Source organism: Podarcis vaucheri (assembly GCF_965113315.1).
Source record: "Podarcis vaucheri genome assembly, chromosome: 6".
NCBI lineage: Eukaryota > Metazoa > Chordata > Lepidosauria > Squamata > Lacertidae > Podarcis > Podarcis vaucheri.
In genome coordinates this window covers 66966067-66984346 of record NC_138764.1, presented here as the reverse complement: position 1 = coordinate 66984346, position 18280 = coordinate 66966067, and the positions used below count along the sequence as shown (strand labels likewise).

General features: G+C 43.5%; 1 protein-coding gene across 2 annotated transcripts in view; it reads right to left on the bottom strand.

Annotated features, from left to right (window-relative positions):
* RASSF5 (Ras association domain family member 5) overlaps positions 1-18280 on the bottom strand; it is a 113256-nt gene that overhangs the window by 32980 nt on the left and 61996 nt on the right. Inside the window, exon 1 of one of the 2 annotated variants that reach the window (XM_082228362.1) lies at positions 11097-11876. The exons of the other annotated variant lie outside the window; for it this stretch is intronic. Within the exon in view, the coding sequence (XP_082084488.1) occupies positions 11097-11216 (120 nt within the window). The 5' untranslated portion in view covers positions 11217-11876. Of the gene's footprint in view, positions 1-11096; positions 11877-18280 lie in introns of those variants that run through there. 2 annotated transcript variants of the gene reach the window in all.

The window sequence follows — 18280 nt, the reverse complement described above, 5'->3', positions numbered from 1 at the left end:
TATTTTAAATAATTCAGGAACATGCCTGCAGGGACATATACAAGCAGCAGAGAAAGACTAAAGAAACACTGTCTGCTAATGGATATTACAGTGGGCGGTAGAAGCTCCAGGTTCCAATTCCAGGCCTCTTTAGCTTTAAGTGCTTTTCACAGCAACATATGCAACATGTGCAATGTCTTGAAAGCCCCTTTCTAGCCAGGAAGACTTACTGGGCTATGGAAATTTCCAAAATGAAGCTAAGGAAAACTGCACTATTGCTCTAGGCAACAACTGAGAAAAAGAAACATACAGCAAATTGTCATCACCTCCACCTCATTAAGACCATTTTTAATTGTCATGCTAAAGCTTATAGACTGTGCACTTCCTTGATTACTTTCAGAAGTGGCCAATGGGATGGAATATGGGTGGGGAAGCACACAATGCAGTATCATCACAACATGGGGAAGTGATACCACGTCATGGGAAGGACTTGGGGTGAGCTTGCCCTTTTAAGCAAGAGCATTCCTACATCATCCACAATGCACCGTTCTAAGCTAAATTAGGCTGTTCAGCAACACTGGCTTGTACTCCTAGCTGCCAAGGTCACTTCCAAGTGTGCAGATCTTCAACTGGTAGATCACAGTCATAATGAGGCTTCAACCGAATTGCGTTCAGTGGTGCCACAATAATTCTTTGGAGATCGTCCCAAGTATTGGTGTTGGGGAAAATTGGATGGGGTTTTTTGGTAAGGATTTTTACTCTAAGTGCCTGTCCACAGTAAAACCAGTGTAGCAGATCGGATGCCTTAGTATACCAGAAGGTAGGTAGACAGCAACTCACTGGTGGTCCACCGCTCATATGCACCTGACCAACTAATACCTGCTGGTGGCTGGAATTCTTTCCAAAAGATGTTGCACTAGATGGAACTAGACCTAATCAATCAAGGATGCCAGTGAGGCAGATTACTTCTACAATTTTTATACTGCTTAAGTCTATATACTGGACTCTATATGATGAACACGTTGGACCAGTTGAGGCCCCCATGCTAAATGCCATGTTCCTGTTGCATGAGGCTGCCCATGCAGAAAGAACTAGAAGAAATGGAGCAGGACTGAAAAAGCACCTGGATTTTTGCTCACCTGTAACTCAGTACAGAGAATCATTAGATAAATTAAAAATGAGGTTAGTAACCATAGCAATTATCACAAGGGTTTCTTCTGCTCTGACAAAAAAGTATAGGATAACATGCAAATGTCTTAACCGAATTCTCCCATTTCATTCCACGTTGTCAAATGTCATGGACACCACTGCAAAGTGAAGGTAAGATGTTGCTGGCTAGGGCAAAGTCAACAGCCATCTTTCCCCTCCTGCCCCCATTACATGTTGATTAACATTGTTATTGCATATACTATTATTGCAAAACATTGCAATAAGGAACTTGGCATTTTTGCATACACTCAAGTTCACTGAGACTACAGCAGGTTGACAACTTAATGAAAAACCCATTCACAAAACCAAGTTGTAACTGGTGACTAGTCACAATGTAAGCAGAGTGCACCCATTCAGTATAATTCTGTAAATTGTGATAACAGAATTGTACCAGCCTTCGTCAACCTGGTGACCTCCAAGTGTTGCTAGTCTACCATCATCCCTGACAATTGCCATGCTGGCTGGGGCAGATGGAAGCTGCAGGACCCCAGACTGGAGAACACCCCAACTAGTATGAAACTCCATTGCAATACTCTCTCAGCTAAAATGAAAAATCACACCCATTAATACTACAGCACTCACTAAGCATACTCATTACAGAACAGTGGAAATCTTAGTCCTATATTCAGTCTCCAAACCTAACATTCTTATGGGAAATTGAACAGACTAACCACTACCTTCAGGTTTAAAATGAGCACTATTATTGATTTGCAGGAGGCAGTGGAAGACAGGAGTGCCTGGCCTGCTCTGGTCCATAGGGTTACGAAGAGTCGGACATGACTAAACGACTAAACAAAACAACAACAACAACATTGATTTGCAGATGCAAGAAAGCCTCTCCTCTGCACAAGCGAGGTGTTTTAACTTTTAAGTTATCTGCTGCGAATTTAAGAGCAAGCCAGGAAGTCAGTCTGCCTGCAGTATTACATGGTACCATAGCAACACTGCTAGAAATATCAACATAGCAAATATTTTCAAGCAGGGGGAGAATGGTTTGAAGGATGTTGTTCTGTGTACCATTGGACCCCTCATGTTAAGGTTAACTCCCTATTTTTTCCAGATTAAATTCCCTATTTTTTCCAGATTCAATATTGTTTAATTCCTCTCCCCACCCTCACAGGTTTGCCAGATCAAGATTTCTTCAGTTCCTTTCCTCCTCCACATATTTGATTAGTTACCTGTCTCAACAAGCTCCTGTGTGAAATAACTCACTAGAACATGCTAATTGACTCATCTTTCTGGCAACATGAGGCATTTGCTGGAAGACACACACACTTTTTGTGTATCTGGTCTCACACTATGGTGCCAAATACTATCAGACTGGAGCTATGGCATTTTGGCTCAGTAGCTGGCATCCATCTGTCACAGGAGACAATGGAGGAATGAGTCTTTGGGGTGAGGTTAATATAATATAATATAATATAATATAATAATATAGGGATGGTTTGCACATCACACTAAGCCAAAGTATGGTTTAGGAGGACTGAACAAATGATCTTGCTAAGCCATAAATTGGCTTAATGTAGGGGTTCCCAAACTGTTGCCTGTGGGCCACTGGTGGTCTGTGAACGTCACTCAGGTGGTCCATGGCTGCCTGTGAAGAGCAGTGAGTATAGCAGCTGCTCCATTGTTCTATGAACCCAATGGTCCATCCACAAGGTGACCAGAAATGACCTGAGGGGTAGAGGGAAAGGAGCAGAGAGGAGGCTTAGGTACACGAAAGACAGAGCGAAAGGAAGTAAACAAATAAAAGCAAACAAAAGAAGCAATGCAATTAGAATTATACAGCTTCTAGCACAGTGAATTGCTACAGCAGACAGAAAAATATTTAAATTGCCCACCAAAACCCTCAGCAATTTTCAAGTGGTCCATAGTGTGTGTGTGTGGGGGGGGCGTTTAGGAACCACTGGCTTAGTGCCATGTGTGAACCAGGCTACTAAGTTAGAGTTTAATTCCCTGCAGGTTGGTCTGTGTCAGTGTTTTAATTCTGATTTATTTATTTTTTGGTGATGTTAGAGCTATATCTGGTTATATTTATTTATGGGATGCATTTTGTTGTTTTAGTCTTTATTGTACATTGTCCTAAGTTCCCTTGAGAGGAATTCAATAAATAAATAAATATTAAAAATTCACAAGCCTTATACATTCTTGTCCTAGCAAGTAAATTATTTTTTGAATCTGGCCCCTGTTTACAACAGATTCATAAATTGTTGATTTATTTTGAAACAGAAATTGATACTACTGCAGCCATAGACCAAGGTTGTTGAGGAACCACTGCCCTTAGTCTACTCAGAAGGCTGCACTGGAATTTGGACCAACAGTCTTCCACTAGGATTAAAGTTCCCAATGTCTGTTTTAGGAGCTCAAAATAATTGCTGGAAGAAAAAAGTCAACAGAAGGAAAACTAAAAGGGAGAGGACGGGATGAGAGGAACATAAAAGTTAGCTATAATGTACCTGCGCAAATTAAAAATATCATATATATAAATGGGCACACACAGAGAGAAAGAGAGTTGATCTATATAAAGTATCATATATAACATTACTGTTTGGTCAAGAAGCATCATATAACCCTTAGTACATCGGTCTGTGTTAGAAGATTCAGTGCCATAATCCTATGCATCTCAGAATTGCAGTCCCTATTGAATTTCATTATAAGACAGAGCACCACACAACCACCCACAACAAGAGACCTTAGTATTAGGTTGCAGGTTCAGTTTCACTGTAACATACATCCCCGGTGATTAGTCTGCATTTGGAGAGACAAAAGGGTCAAGTGCTAGGAAAGCCAGCATGATTTCCCCTGCACAGTTCTGTTGAAATAATGAGAGGTTACAGATCTTTGAAAATTTGCATCTCCCATATATACAGCTTTTTCCTTTCTTCTCAAAAGTCTCCTGTATGCAGAACCTCCCCCCAAAAAGCTGGTGCTCCTGGCATTCTGTGTGTCTCCTCAAGAGTTGTACAAAGGCCATATTTAAAGGCTGCACCTGTTTTCCCCCTCCAATAACAATCCCAGAAGATTCTTGGAGGTGCAGGGAAAACTCCATCCACACCGAGAGACCCATGTTTAACCAAACAGCTTGCATTTAAAACCTGGAGTCAGGGAGCATTTAGTTTATGTGATTCACAATTGTGGCAGAAATAGGAAAAGCTTCCTATTTGTTACATACAATATGCAATTATTCTCACCCTTCCTACCATAAGCAATCAGCTTCATTCCAACAGCCCAGCAATCAGCAGGAGGTTCTCAAGGTGATCAAGTGCTTTTGAGATTATCAATTACCCTTTTGTAAATCATCTGCTCTTTTACCCTATTAGGACATGATTTGTTCCTAAATCCTTTTTACCATAATTTGACATTCACTTCCTTAAGAATGCTGGGTGCTGCAAGGGGCAAGTGACTCCCACTGTTCAGTACATGCCATGCCCGTCATTCTGTTAAACCTTCCAACAACAATCCGTGCCAAAAGTAATCATACAGTTTTAACAGTCCCTCTAATGGTGACGGCAACAATTTCTTAAAAGTCTTAAATTATACCCTCCAGCCACCCAAAAGCCATGGGAGGGAGAAGCTAGCTACTTACAATTCCCATTAAATGCAATGTGATGCTATGCACAGATAGCAAGGAATAATTTATCAAGAATGCCAGTTCCCACAACACAGGAATTCGGGGAGCGCACGGGGGGGGGTGTTATAGAAAATATGCCATGATGACCTCTGTTTGTAACAGAAAATGTCATTATTAGTAAAGAAAGTTAGAAGTGAATAAATACTTCACTTCCAATATGTTCAGCGTACTTCTGGTATAGAATAGAGAATGAAGCAACCTTTATAATCTAGTGGAACTCGTTGTCACAGGATGACACTCAGAAGATCTTGACTTTTCTACATGAGACAGACATGTGAAAAGTGTTCAAAAGCATAAGGCAGGGGGGTGGGCAACCTTTATGTCCTCTGCATTCATTGTCATGCACACACAGACACACATCCTCACTCGCAGGTGCACAAACACACATCTTCACTTACATTTGCAAGAGTAGTTTCAGTGGAGTGCAAAGGGTGAAAACCAGATTAGTGACAGATTAAGAAGTTGGCTGGAGGAGAGAAAATTGAAACGGTAGACTCCAGGGGTTTGAAAGCAAAGGTACATTAATTGGAGAGGGAAGATGGGTTTGAGGTGGTTTGTATGAAGACAATGGCATACTTAAATGCAATGTGGAAGGAGTCACAAGAGAGACAATGGTTGATTATGTAAAGGAGGGGAGGGATAATGGTGAGGAGGAAGATGGCAATCAGGAAATGGAAGAAGATAGAATCAAGGTGGGATGTTGAGGCATTGGATGAGCACATGGGCCAGTCAATTCCTCAAGTGAGTCAAAGGGGGAGGAAAGGAAGAGGAAGATGGAGGAGAAGGGGCAATTTGCAGAGTGGGATGGAGGAAGAGAGATCACAGCATATGGTTTCAATTTTAGAACTGTAGGAGATGGCAACGTCTTGGACAGAGAGTGCAATGTGGAGAAGAAGTGGGACAGACCTTGGCAGATCATCAAATGATAGAGAAGAAGTGGGACAGACCTTGGCAGATCATCAAATGATAGAGAAGGCCCTGAGGATTCCTAGAAGTGGGGAGAGTCAGAAAAATACAGCTGTGTTGTTTGGCTAGGTAGATGGCAGATGAGGAGAGCATGGATCTCTTACATTCTCCTCCAAATATGTTCAGCTGCATGATAACATGAATGAAGATATTATGGTTTATTTATGTACCACCTTTTGGACTGAAGGCCGTCAAAGCAGCAAACAGAATATCAATACAATATTGAATGGAGGCAGGGAGCTTTGCTCTGAACGCTAGTCTGTAGCCCAGAATCTGGACACAGCTTTGGATGCTTAAGGCCTGGACCTCAGAGATGCTCTTCAGTTTCTCAAGAAGCCAAATACTCAATTTTATCTATCAAATGTTGTAGACTGGTACATCGTAGAAAAGAACAGAACCTACTGTTGGGATACTGCTGGGAAGACGGGGGCATCAGGCAGGCATCAGGCAGGCCCCCAGCTGGCTCCAGCTACTGGCCGGTAGCTGGTCTCCCTTGGAACAGCATCAAACAGCGACACAAACCTCAGATAGGTTTAGAGACCCGAGCACGCTCTGTCAGCAGAGTGTGTAAATCATCTCACAGCAGAAGAGGCAGACAGAGAGATGTGTAAGCATAACGTACAGCATTTTATTCAGCGTAGTTAGGAACAGAGGAAAACATGTCAGCTTCCCTTCGTCTCCAGCAAAACAGCAGTAACACAAAAGCTATATACAAACGGAAGTTCCCAGCAGACTGTGCTGGAAGTAAACAGGCATGTGACACACAACAGTCATGCCTGGACCCTTTTAAGGTGGAACGGAACTATATCCTAACACCTACAACCTCATCTACTTTTTCATTTGTACACAATTACATTTGAATCTACCTGCATAGGGTTCACTTGCAGCTGGGACACAGCCAGATACAGGAATTGCCCATGAGCACAATGCTGCAACTCATGGCACTGCATTGCCACCAGGGTTGAAGCATGGATCAGGCACTGGTACAGCAACATGGAAGACCTTCCACTCTACTTGTCTATTCATACCAGCATAAGCTCAAACAACTTGTCTTCTTGCTTTCCAGAGATATTTCTCTTAGGTTGGCCATCAAGCAGAGCATGGAATAAACTATAGGACAAACGCCGGCTCCTCGGCCTTTAAAGCGAGATCAGTGCCGCAACCTCAGAGTCGTTCGCGACTGGACTTAACTGTCAGGGGTCCTTTACCTTTAAGCTTTTTGATACATACTGAATGTTCATAGAAGAAATGCCATGAAGCTCTGGCAAAGACAGTCAAGGTCTAATTGACCTTGCCCCAAACTTGACTTTTCAGTTTTTCAGCAATTCTCACACAAAACAGAATGCAAATAGTTCATGGTATCAGTGAAAGAGAGAAACCAACCCCCATGTTCCAGGCTTAAGTCCAAAGTCACTAATGATTTCAGAATTTCTTAAACGGAGGCAAATTATCCCACATAATGGAGTGTGAGTTATCTGTGTGCTCTTGCACCCTCCTCTGAAGCATCTGGTGCTAGCTGTCATTTCAGAAAGAGGAAATTTTGGCTAGATAGGCCAACTCATTGATATTGTCTGGCTGTTTCTACATTTCTAGCCTCCACACAAAAAGAAAGGAACAACATGTGCACTGGAGTAGAAACATATAGAAGATTTTGATCTTTTAGATTGCCTACAGACATGACTCAGTCAAAACCTTTTTTTAAAGGAAAAATGGCAGCAGATGAGGCAGGTTATTAAACTAACCTAAAGAAAAATCCCTTCTGGTTCATAGGAAATCCAGAGAGAATAGTTGGGTTGGGGGAGGAAAGAAGCAGGAAAAGAGGAGACTGTGGAACAGCACCAAACCACGTGGCAAGAATAGATCTGTAAAGTATGCTTGCAACGCTTTTTAGAAAGATGAGCCCCAAACAATTATTCTTTCTGGCACCGAAAGGGCACAAAAATCAATTGAAATACATTTCTCCACAGACAGAAGCAGACGACCACTGAGGTATGACATCACTTCCTCCTCTAGAGCTTAAAGCAGCTTTAGGCTCAAACTTCTATGCAAGGGATTTCACCCAATGCTTGTTTTATACTGATCAAAATCTTTCAATGCTTTAGGGTTCCTTTTCCGGTGCAAAACTAGACTCCTGTCTAAAATGTCTTTCCCTTAGACAAACCCAGCTGGCTGGTGAACCAATGTAGTATAATCCTTTCTGTGGGACTGACTTCCCTCTTACTGCTTCAGAGTTATCAACCCTGATCCTGCTTCAGTGCCTTGGTCACCATGTAATGATAATGAAGGGGAAGGAAGGAGAGGGTCACTGCGGGCAGAAGAACCTGTTTACTTCCTTTTTATAAAAGCAAACAAACTTGGGAGAAGCTCACTCTGGTACTGGAGGGACAAGAGCCAACTGCCCAGGTTAAAATGGGCTTGTAAAGATGTGAAAATATTATTGAAGTCAGGGACATTGTTGTGTGCAAGAGTGTAGCCCTACTGCTATCTTTTCCTTTAAAAAAAATGACTACATGAGCACTCGTGTGGCTAAGCAAAGTTTCAAATCTGCACCAGGATAGAAAAGTATCATGGACACTATCCAGAATATAGCTGGGAATGTCACACTGATGTGGATGGGTCTGCATGTATAATTTGTCATAGCAGCATGGATCTGAGCCTACATTTAAATTTTCCCTGGTACAGTTTATCATAATTTGCAAAACTAGTTTTAATCATGATGGGACATGAAAGGTAGGGGTGGAATATGCCAAGGCAAGGAAGCCTCTATTACCTCCAAGTCCTTGAAAACATATCATAAACACAAACGTATTGATAGAATTTGAACAACTGCAAATAGGTGCCTAATCTTCATATTGTTTCATTTTGGAATAGATATAGTCCTGAGAGTAACACACTTATGCAGGGGTTATGTTCCGGGCCATCGCGTGCCTAAGTAAAATTGCATAAAGTGGGGAGCACCCTCTAAAACGCCTCTAAATGTCTATTTTCCCCAGCTCTCCAGCTTTAACACCTGCTCCCTCACCAATTGGTACCAAAATATCTGGAGTTGAAGCTCTGGGACCAACTGGAGGAGGCATGGGAAAGCGGTGGCAGCGGTGGCTGTGCTACCTTGCTCATCAGCTATTAGGCAGGGAGGCTGAGCAGCTTAAAGAAAGTCCCACTGCACCTCAGGTGTCTTTGGGGCTTCATCCGCCCTCAGCGACATCCTCTTTGGGATCCGGCGGGTCTCCTTTCAAGCTACAAGGGCTCTTCAGCTCTCTCCCACCATTTCCTGGCATGATTCTATTTGTTTATTTTCCAGCACCATGCCTATATGTGGTAGCATGCAAGTAGAACACGCCTAAGTGGGGGAGGAGTGCTTGTATAAGGCTGGACAGTATATGGTTGTTGACCTCTTGCTGAAAGCCTAAGCCTGAAAGTCTAAGCCTTAGGGTGAGAGTCCGGAAGAACAGGCCTTCTCTGCAGTGGCTCCCCGTCTGTGGAATGCTCTCCCCAGGGAAGTTTGCTTGGCACCTTCATATACACCTTTAGGCACCAGGCAAAAATGTTCCTTTTCAACCAGGCCTTTGGGTGATCTGATTTACATCCCATACTCTTTTAAAATGTGGCTCTTTGGAGGGGGGTATTTTTGATTATTCCTTTTATTTTAATTTTATATACTGTAATCCGTTTTTGTGAACTGCTGAGAGACCTCCGGGTATAGAGCAGTATATAAATTCAAGAAAGAAAGAAAGAAAGAAAGAAAGAAAGAAAGAAAGAAAGAAAGAAGAAGAAGAAGAAGAGATACCTTAAAGATAAAATGTTAAGTATTTTTTTAATAAAATAAAACAGAACATTGTTTTGTTTCAGCTATGGCATTTTTTCTGTTCAAAAGTATCCAAGCTCTAAAATGAAACCTAAATTTAATAGAAATATGCTGACATTTACCTGACTAGTCTGTTAAAGAGAAATGGGTGGTTCTCCATCAACATGTTCATTAATATTTTATATAAAAGCATTAGGAGTGGCAGGGGGGAAAGTTTTAACTTTTGAGATTGAGAATTAGAGAGACAACAAAAGCTTATGTATTGCTCTTCTTGTGATCTTCCTACTGGGCTCAGGGACTGACACAGGTGCTAGGACCCAGAAGACACAATCCTGAATCATCCCAAAACCCACCTTCTTGGGACTTTCTTTTTTTCTTCTCTCCTAGGCGCCCCCCCCCCGCGCCTCCTGCAACAAAAAAGCTTGAGTTCTGCAAAGTGTTCATTTCTCAAAATTATGAATATTTATGGCTACCAGCTAAACAGCTTCAGCATTTACTTCCACTGTTCTGCCCAGTAACTATAAGCCATTACTTCTGGAAAGTTCTGAGCACTTAATCCTCAGAGTAAGTGATCTCGCTCAATGCATGTGTGCAAAGAAACCCATTAATTTCACAACTGTCCCCTTTTCCTCATACATGCGTAAAAACCACTATGTTTTAACTGTCACACATACTAATTTGCTGCTGCTTACGTTCAGGAAATATGCAGATTACAACACGGGAAGCTGGATTTATATTGCTCTTTTTGTGGCAATTTTAAATCTCCATGATTTAAACTGAATCCACCCTGCTAAGCCTTCATTTAGTCATTACAGTCACTGCAAATACATTGCATGGTGGAAGCAAAAAGGGCAAGAGCAGCTTAATTCATTTTATTTTGTTGTAGCCTCATAATTCTAAAACCCATGCAAAACCAGAGGAGCAGACAAAAAATTCCCTCATATTAGGTTTATATGACTATATGGAGCAATGGAATATGTCCATCAGCTCTGAGAATCATAATTACATGTATATGCAAGTTAGCCAGCAGTCTCTGACTCATTATATCCACACCAGGATAAAAATCTTCCAAGCAATAATGCAATTTTTTTTAATTAAACAAAACACTGGCAGTCTCACTAGACTTAATGCGCTGACGATACAGTTCATCGTCATTCATTCAGTTTAGCAACCGATCTCACACACCCTTTGAGAAGGTAGATGTTCAGAAATATTACATGTGAAGGACAACTACAGGGTCTCTGAGACTGCTGTTCCCTGAATGTCAGAGTTAACAGGTGTCAAAGTCAAGCACTTGGGCGACTATGAAGAGATCAGAGTTTGAAAGAGGGAAATGACATTAAGATAAGCTTTCAAGCCATTGCAGCTGAGCAAGGCTACCCATGCACTGCAAATGAACGAATGCCTCTAGAATATCATTAAATGCTGATAGCCAGAAATAGGTTTTGCATACAGATTATTATTTTTTTTGGGGGGGTGCTACGGAATTGCCATACAGCTCGTTACCTTTGCGGCAAATTTGCTCTGAGCGCTCCTAAACAAGGTGGTCCTGGCTGTGAAAAAACAGTCCTCCAAGTCTTCATCCAAACTACAGTAGCCACTGCTCATGCTGTTGTCGACCGTCATCCGAGAGGGGATCCCGGGTCCTGGGCGCACGTGAAGCCCTCCAGTGAGCCAGAGAGCCAGGTAACCATCGGATTCTCCGCTCACTGCGGCAGCAGCGCTGTTTCCCAATCCAGTCCCAGGCAATCACAGCAGCAGCAGCAAGCAAGCAAGCACGGCTTCAGCCTCTCCAGCTCCCACTTGCCATGCTTTGCAACAGTTTTCCTCTGCTGAGCAAACCCGGTGACGTCTCCTTTAAGGCAGAAACGAGCCTTGCTGGGGATCACCTCTCCTCTCTTCAGCCACCAACCTCCCTTCTCGGACTAAGCATTGCCAGAAGTGGAGAGGGTGGTGCCAGACCCGAAGGGGCTTCTCTGCTGCTGGTGATGGTGGTGGCGGCTGCTCAGAAACTCATTCCCCATCTGTGGCTTGGTTCTCCTGCCTGCAGCCCACGGAGGCTGGTTGCGAGAACGGCATCACCTCCCTCCTTCTCCCCCACCCCTTCCTGCTTGCTTTCTGTCGAGCAGAGTTGAGCCACTTCCTCTTGCAAGGTTTCTCACGCAGTTTCTGCAGCGGGTTCTTAACGGGGAGGCTGTCAGCATCTCAGCTGATTTTGATTGGCACCGTTTGAGACACACACACACAGAGAGAGAGAGAAGTCGAGTTACACCATCAGGGGAGGAGACAGCCTGCTCCTAGCTCCTCAGTGTCCATAACAACATTCACAAAAGGTAGGGACAGAGATGAGAGCAGCTGATTAAAAATATATCACTTAACCAACCTCCAATGCACTGCTCTCCAGGTGCATATCCTTTGGTAATTTAATGCATTCCTTATCTTGAACAAAAGCTGTCCAAAACCAACCTCATCCATTTCATCTTTGCCCAGAAACTGTTTTAACTAGTTTTAGTAAAAACATACAAACCTTACAGTGGTAAAAGCTTAGGAATGGTCATGGGGTGTGGTGACGCAGAGCAAGGCTACTTAGAAGTCTACAAACAGCACCTCCCATTCACTTTTAAAAGTAGAAGTTAGACATCGATTGGAGGTTTAAAAACAAAATACTAATCTCTAGAGACACAATATGCCGCCTGTCATGATGGTGCTTCTACACTCAGTCCCAGCCCTGAAAACTAACCAGTTGGATTGGTGCAAAATGAGAGAGAGAGATGGATAGATTCCCCTAGCAACACACCAGTGAAGGAACCAGCCAGTGCCTCTTGTGTTCTGCAGCTAATTTTAGAACAGTCAGGATGATTTTTCAGCATAGCTGGCACAAAAAGAAATGGCAGTTTTGATCATAACCTTAGCAATCGCCATTCATCAGGTTAGACTTTTCCATTTGTCACCTATTGCTATGTTAGAGGCACTTGAAGCACAGTTCTTTTGAGCATAAGTCAGAAAGCCCAGAATATTTTACTGCCTTTGATTTCTCAAGGTTAGGCTGAAGTCCTGCTCTGAACTACCTTCCTTCCTTCCGCATCTGAGCCACCAGGTTAACTGACTCCAAGAATAATGGCATGTGCTTTGAAACAAAAGCCTACCCCCCCGCCCACCCCCACCCCCAAACTCTCCACAGGCCACCTGTCCAGTTACATAAAGTTCAGCATGCGCCTTCCTTTGCAAAAACAGCATTTTAAAATGTGTCTGCGGTCACTCTCCACACATTAGCACACTCCCTCTGCACAACCTGCCATGCACTTGTTTGCTTCCACACCCAACACCTAATAATGCTGTTGAAGGGAAAGATAAGTCTCCCAGTGCAGCAGGGTTAGCTGCCACTTCTCACTCCTGTTTAAAGGTAAAGGGACCCCTGACCATTAGGTCCAGTCGTGGACAACTCTGGGGTTGCGGCGCTCATCTCGCTTTACAGCTTCCGGCTCATGTGGCCAGCATGACTAAGCCGCTTCTGGCGAACCAGAGCAGCGCATGGAAACGCCGTTTACCTTCCCGCCGGAGCGGTACCTATTTATCTACTTGCAATATGACGTGCTTTCAAACTGCTAGGTTGGCAGGAGCAGGGACCGAGCAACGGGAGCTCACCCCCTCACAGGGATTCCAACCGCCAACCTTCTGATTGGCAAGTCCTAGGCTCTGTGGTTTAACCCACAGCACCACCTGTGTCCCCACTCCTGTTTAAGGAGAGCCAAATACAGCTCCCAGATTTGCTGCCATGGAACTACCCACGCCCACCCCCTTTACCTTCATGTCAGGCGGGTCCCAGTATCCTGAACTTAGTGCTTGGATGCATTCTAAAGGAGAAACTAAAAGCACTCTCTCCCATTCTTTAACTTCCCTAAGAAATTATGCTTACAATATTTATGAAATATAATCTCATTTTCAAAAGCCGTTTTGAAAATCTAAGGAGTCTTAACACAAAGCATTCTATAGGATCTACACAGTTACCATGAGTGGAGGCTGGTGCAGTAGGGAAATGGAACACTGTCCTGCCAAACTCAGCCTGCCCCCAACCAGCCCCCATCTGCCTGCCTCCTTACTTGCAACCAGCCCAGTGGGTGAAACTGGATGCCAGCCTCCTCTTCCTCCTCAAGCTCACTGTTGCCCATGTAGAACTCAACAGGGAGGAGGATGGGGACAAAACCTGAATGAGTTAACTCCATCTATCATTGGCTCCAGCTTCACTTGCTATTGCCTCTGGCACCACCTGTTGTTGGTCTCCCTGCTTTCCACCCTATTAGTCCTAACAGGCACCAGGCTCCACTGGCCACCACTTCACAGCTAATCCTTCTTGCTCAGAGAGCAGGTGTAAAAATTTTCTTCAGCATCTTGCAATATTATTGTTATACTTTACAACCAACAAGATCCTGTGTACTAAAGCAAGACACACCAGGGCAAAAAAATCATTAAGTCTTGTACACATTGATGGAATAGCAGTGGCTATACAGGAAAGAAATACTGAATTGATGGTTGACAGCTCAATTAAAAAGTCTTAGTTTTTACTGTGCAGCTTCTTTTTAAAAAAGGCATGTGGAATAGGGTAAAAAATGCAATGACCAGTATAATGACACCATTAAACTAAATCCATGGTATTGCTATATTTAGACTACTTCAATCCTTTTCAATAGCAGTGCCCAAGTTATAACCCCCCCCCCAAAAAAAAGATATATGTGCTGGGTTGCCTTCCCTGCAATCTCTAAGTGCCAGGCAAAACCCATCACGTCCTCCCATATCGCTAGCTGTTAGTAATGTTTGTGACTCTTGTTGCCTGCACTGTTTTCAGATTTCGCTTGGTTTTACAAATTGATCTCCCCTGCCTCAGATTGTATAATTAGTTTATCTTTCATATTTCTATCTTTCAGTTTTTCCATTTTGTATTGTCAGCTGAACTGAAGCTACATCTAAGAATATAAGGAGAGCTCTCCTGGGTAAGGGTCAAAGCCTATCTAGTTCAGCATCCTGTTTCTGACAATGACCTACAGTATGGGAAGCCTGCAAGCAGGGCATGATGTTTGTTTCCCAGGACCAGGTATTCAGAACCATGCTGCATGCTCCGCTACTGGGGGTGGAGAGCACGCGTGGACGTGGCGTGCATTCATGAGGGCGTGGCGTGCTGCCTGCAGGGACGTGACCCGCATTCTGGGGGCACGGTGCTTGGGGGTGCGTGGCGCGTATCCGGGGAGGGGGGCGCTGTGATGGCACCCTACCGGAATAGTAGTACTGGGGGCGGTCGGCTCCCTCCGCATCCCTGTTCCTCTGCCAGTGGCCATGCTGCCACTGATTCTGGAGGTAGTATACTTCCTGTTTTCAATATTTTAAGCTGTCCTGGTGTTTGTTAACGGAATAGCAGTAGATTTGGGATAGACAGAATAAAGTTGTACTCCATATATAATAAGAGCCAGTGTGGTGTAATGGTTAGAGTGCTGGACTTTGACTTGGGAGGCCAGGGTTTGAATCAGCCTCATGAAACTCACTGTGTGACCTTGGGCCAGTCACTATTTCTCAGCCTAACCTAACTCAAAGGGTTGTTGTGAAGATAAAAGAGAGGGGAGAACCATGTACATCGCCTTGAACTCCTTGGAAGAAAATGTGGCATATAAAATTTAATAAACATACAAATAAAATGCATAACTAATACATGCAAATCACTGCCACAAACTGCAGAGAGGAATATGGAATCGACCCCTATTTGGGCATTCACGTGACTGCAATCCCACATGGGCAGGCAGGGGAGCCAACTTGCATAAAACATTGTGAGGGCTCAGGTTAGCCCTGCCCCACATAATTGATCACATGACGCAGTGCGCACACACCATTTGAATGGGAATGCCCATCAACTTTGTGGAGGCCCAACCCCCTGAAATATTTTACTGTGGGAACCAAAGCTCCCACAACCCCTAGGAGTTGGCTCCTATATTGGCAGGGTTGTCAAATGTGTGGGGAGTCTCTGCACACAGAACAGATTCCATGCTTCAGACTTTCAAAACGAGGATGGTAGCAGAGCTAGGTCACTGGCGATGCAATGGCAGGAGTCGGGCCAGCTGCTCTCATGGTCGATATGATTGTACTCATAGGGAACATAATGCCTGAAAAGTGTGTCATGTAGTTTTTTATGGGGATTAAACATAATTGACTGAAGTGAGGTATATCAAAGGCTATGATAGCTAAAGAAACTGTCCTTGTTCTGGGTCAGTGTACCTCTGAATACCTGGGGACAGTGGAAGAAGGCTGGTGACTTTATGCCCCCTGCTTGTGGGCTTTCTGGAAGCATTTAGCTGAGCACTGTAGGCGGCAGGATACTTGAGTAGATAGATGGAGCCATGACCTGATCCACGTCTTACATTATTAACTGCAGACTTTTATCTACAAAACTGGACTAGGTGTGAAGCTGGAACGTGCTATGACAGTAAAATATCACTGGTGCAGATGCAAGGAACTTCTATAGGGTTTGTTTTTCAAAAGAGGAAGCTTGTATTGTTGTTTTAACAAAAAACGTCTAAGGAGTTAAATAAATTATTAGATGACCAGATAAGGACACACACAGTATTTAAGCAAAACTTTATGTAGAGATTTCTAGAATGCTCAAGTTGACAAGAATGGCACAGCTTGCAAACTTGCACAAGCTTGTCATCATCCTTGGAGCAGCCTGGTTTCTCATGTTGTCAGCCTTGCATCAACAGAAACTCATCAGCTGCAAAGCATCCACTTCTCCCATACACAATTTGCATTGCTGTTATTATTTCTAGCTTGCAATCCCAACCTGCCACTCCTGCATTTACAAGTGCTTGCTTTGGATGGGATGTCCCAACCACTTTGTCAGCTCAGCAACACTAAAACAATGACATTACTCTGGTGCTGCTCTTGATTTTTTCCAAACAAGTTTTATATTTATGATATGTCTTATTTATTTATATCTTTAACTTGCTCTTCAGCAAAAAAAAAAACTCCCAGAGTGGCTTATGTACCATTAATGAAAACAAGACAGCCCCTGTTTGCTGACTCACAATCTGAAATACATGACAAAAGAGGGAAAAGTGATGGGGAGGGAAGAGCGGAGGGGAAAGAAGTTCAGGAGCAGGAGCCCAGTGGAGATAGTCTGTCAGAAGAGCTGATGGAATGGGCCTTGCCTCCCATCACAGGCACTGAGGCAACCTGCTATAATAGCTGCTACCCGGTGATAATACCATCCACTGCTGCAGAATTAGTCGTCATTGGTGACAGAGGCCCCACCTGTCCAAGCAAGGTTTCCACTTTCCCCCACTCAACCGCAGCCTTGGGGTGACTTTCTGCAGGTCAAAATCAGATTAGGGTCATCAGTTTTAATGCTGGCACTTCAATCACCGCCACCTTCTATTAGTTTGCTACACCCAAGAGAAAACTGAAGATGCTGATCAGGTGTATGTGGCACATTAACTGAAGTTTGACAGCCCACGTCTTTTCCAAATTAGTCAGAGTTGGTCACCTTTCCAAGCCTCCTGAGAAATCACTTTATAACTCCACATCTTACGACCAGAACAGCAAGCAGGTGAGTGTAGGTGTTTCAAAATGACCCAAGCTAGAAGTTAAAAATATCTAAAGTAAAGACTTTTATTCAAGCCAGAACATGAAAGCATGGGCATTTAGCAATTAAATAAAACGTATTTCTAGCTAAATGCAAATGTCAATGTAGGAGAATGGTATGAGTCATAGCTACTGAAGTAGAGGATGAAGGTCCATGATCCAAATTAAGCTTCTCACTTTGGCAAAGTCAAGATGCAATATGAGCAATATTCAGATGTGACTAACTGTGTGGATCAGACCTAGATGCATGGACTGTACAAATGCAGGCCTTTAATGTATACATATCACCATCAGCTGAGGCAGCAAGGGGTCCTGCTCCCCAAACCATGTAGCCAGAACACAGAGTGGTGTGTGAGTGAGGCTGGGAAAGTCACAGATCAAGGTGAAGATGCCCTGAAAATCTGCTGTGTGCATATAAAGCTAAATAAAGACCTGTCGAGTTTGACAGGAAGGAGAGGGAAGACAATACCCAGCTTTCCCCCCTATTCCTCCCTCTACCCCACATGCATTTGCCTTAGGACAGTGGAGCAAGTGGGGCTAGACTGGGTTTTTTTCAGACCTGTCCCTCATTCTTTCAAACTTAACCCATCTACCAAACCCTGAGAAGGGGGTCAGAAACACTGGCTGTGTATACTTTATGGTAATCATTACCATCTTAAAATACAGCTGTGCCATTCTATACTCGATTTGGATTGAAGATGCAATATTTCATAAGTAACAACCGGATAGATATAGATTATCTGCATGCACTCTGCTTCCCAAACCAGCAGTGGGAGTGCACTGGGTGCAGAGTAAGCGAGAGCGTGTGCAAATAAGTAAGTAAGTAAATAAGTAAGTAAGTAAGTAAGTAAGTAAGTAAATAAATAATAAATACCCCACCCATCTGGCTGGGTTTCCCCAGCCACTCTTTCCTCCCAAACTAGCTTTGGAGATGCTAGGCTCTTGTAGCCCCCTACAGGGCAAGGAAAAAAGTCAAACCAAAGAGTCAGAACAGGAGCTTTATCATCTCAATATGTACATGGGGGAATCACCCATTTTAAAACACCCCTATGTCAATATTTCCCAGAATG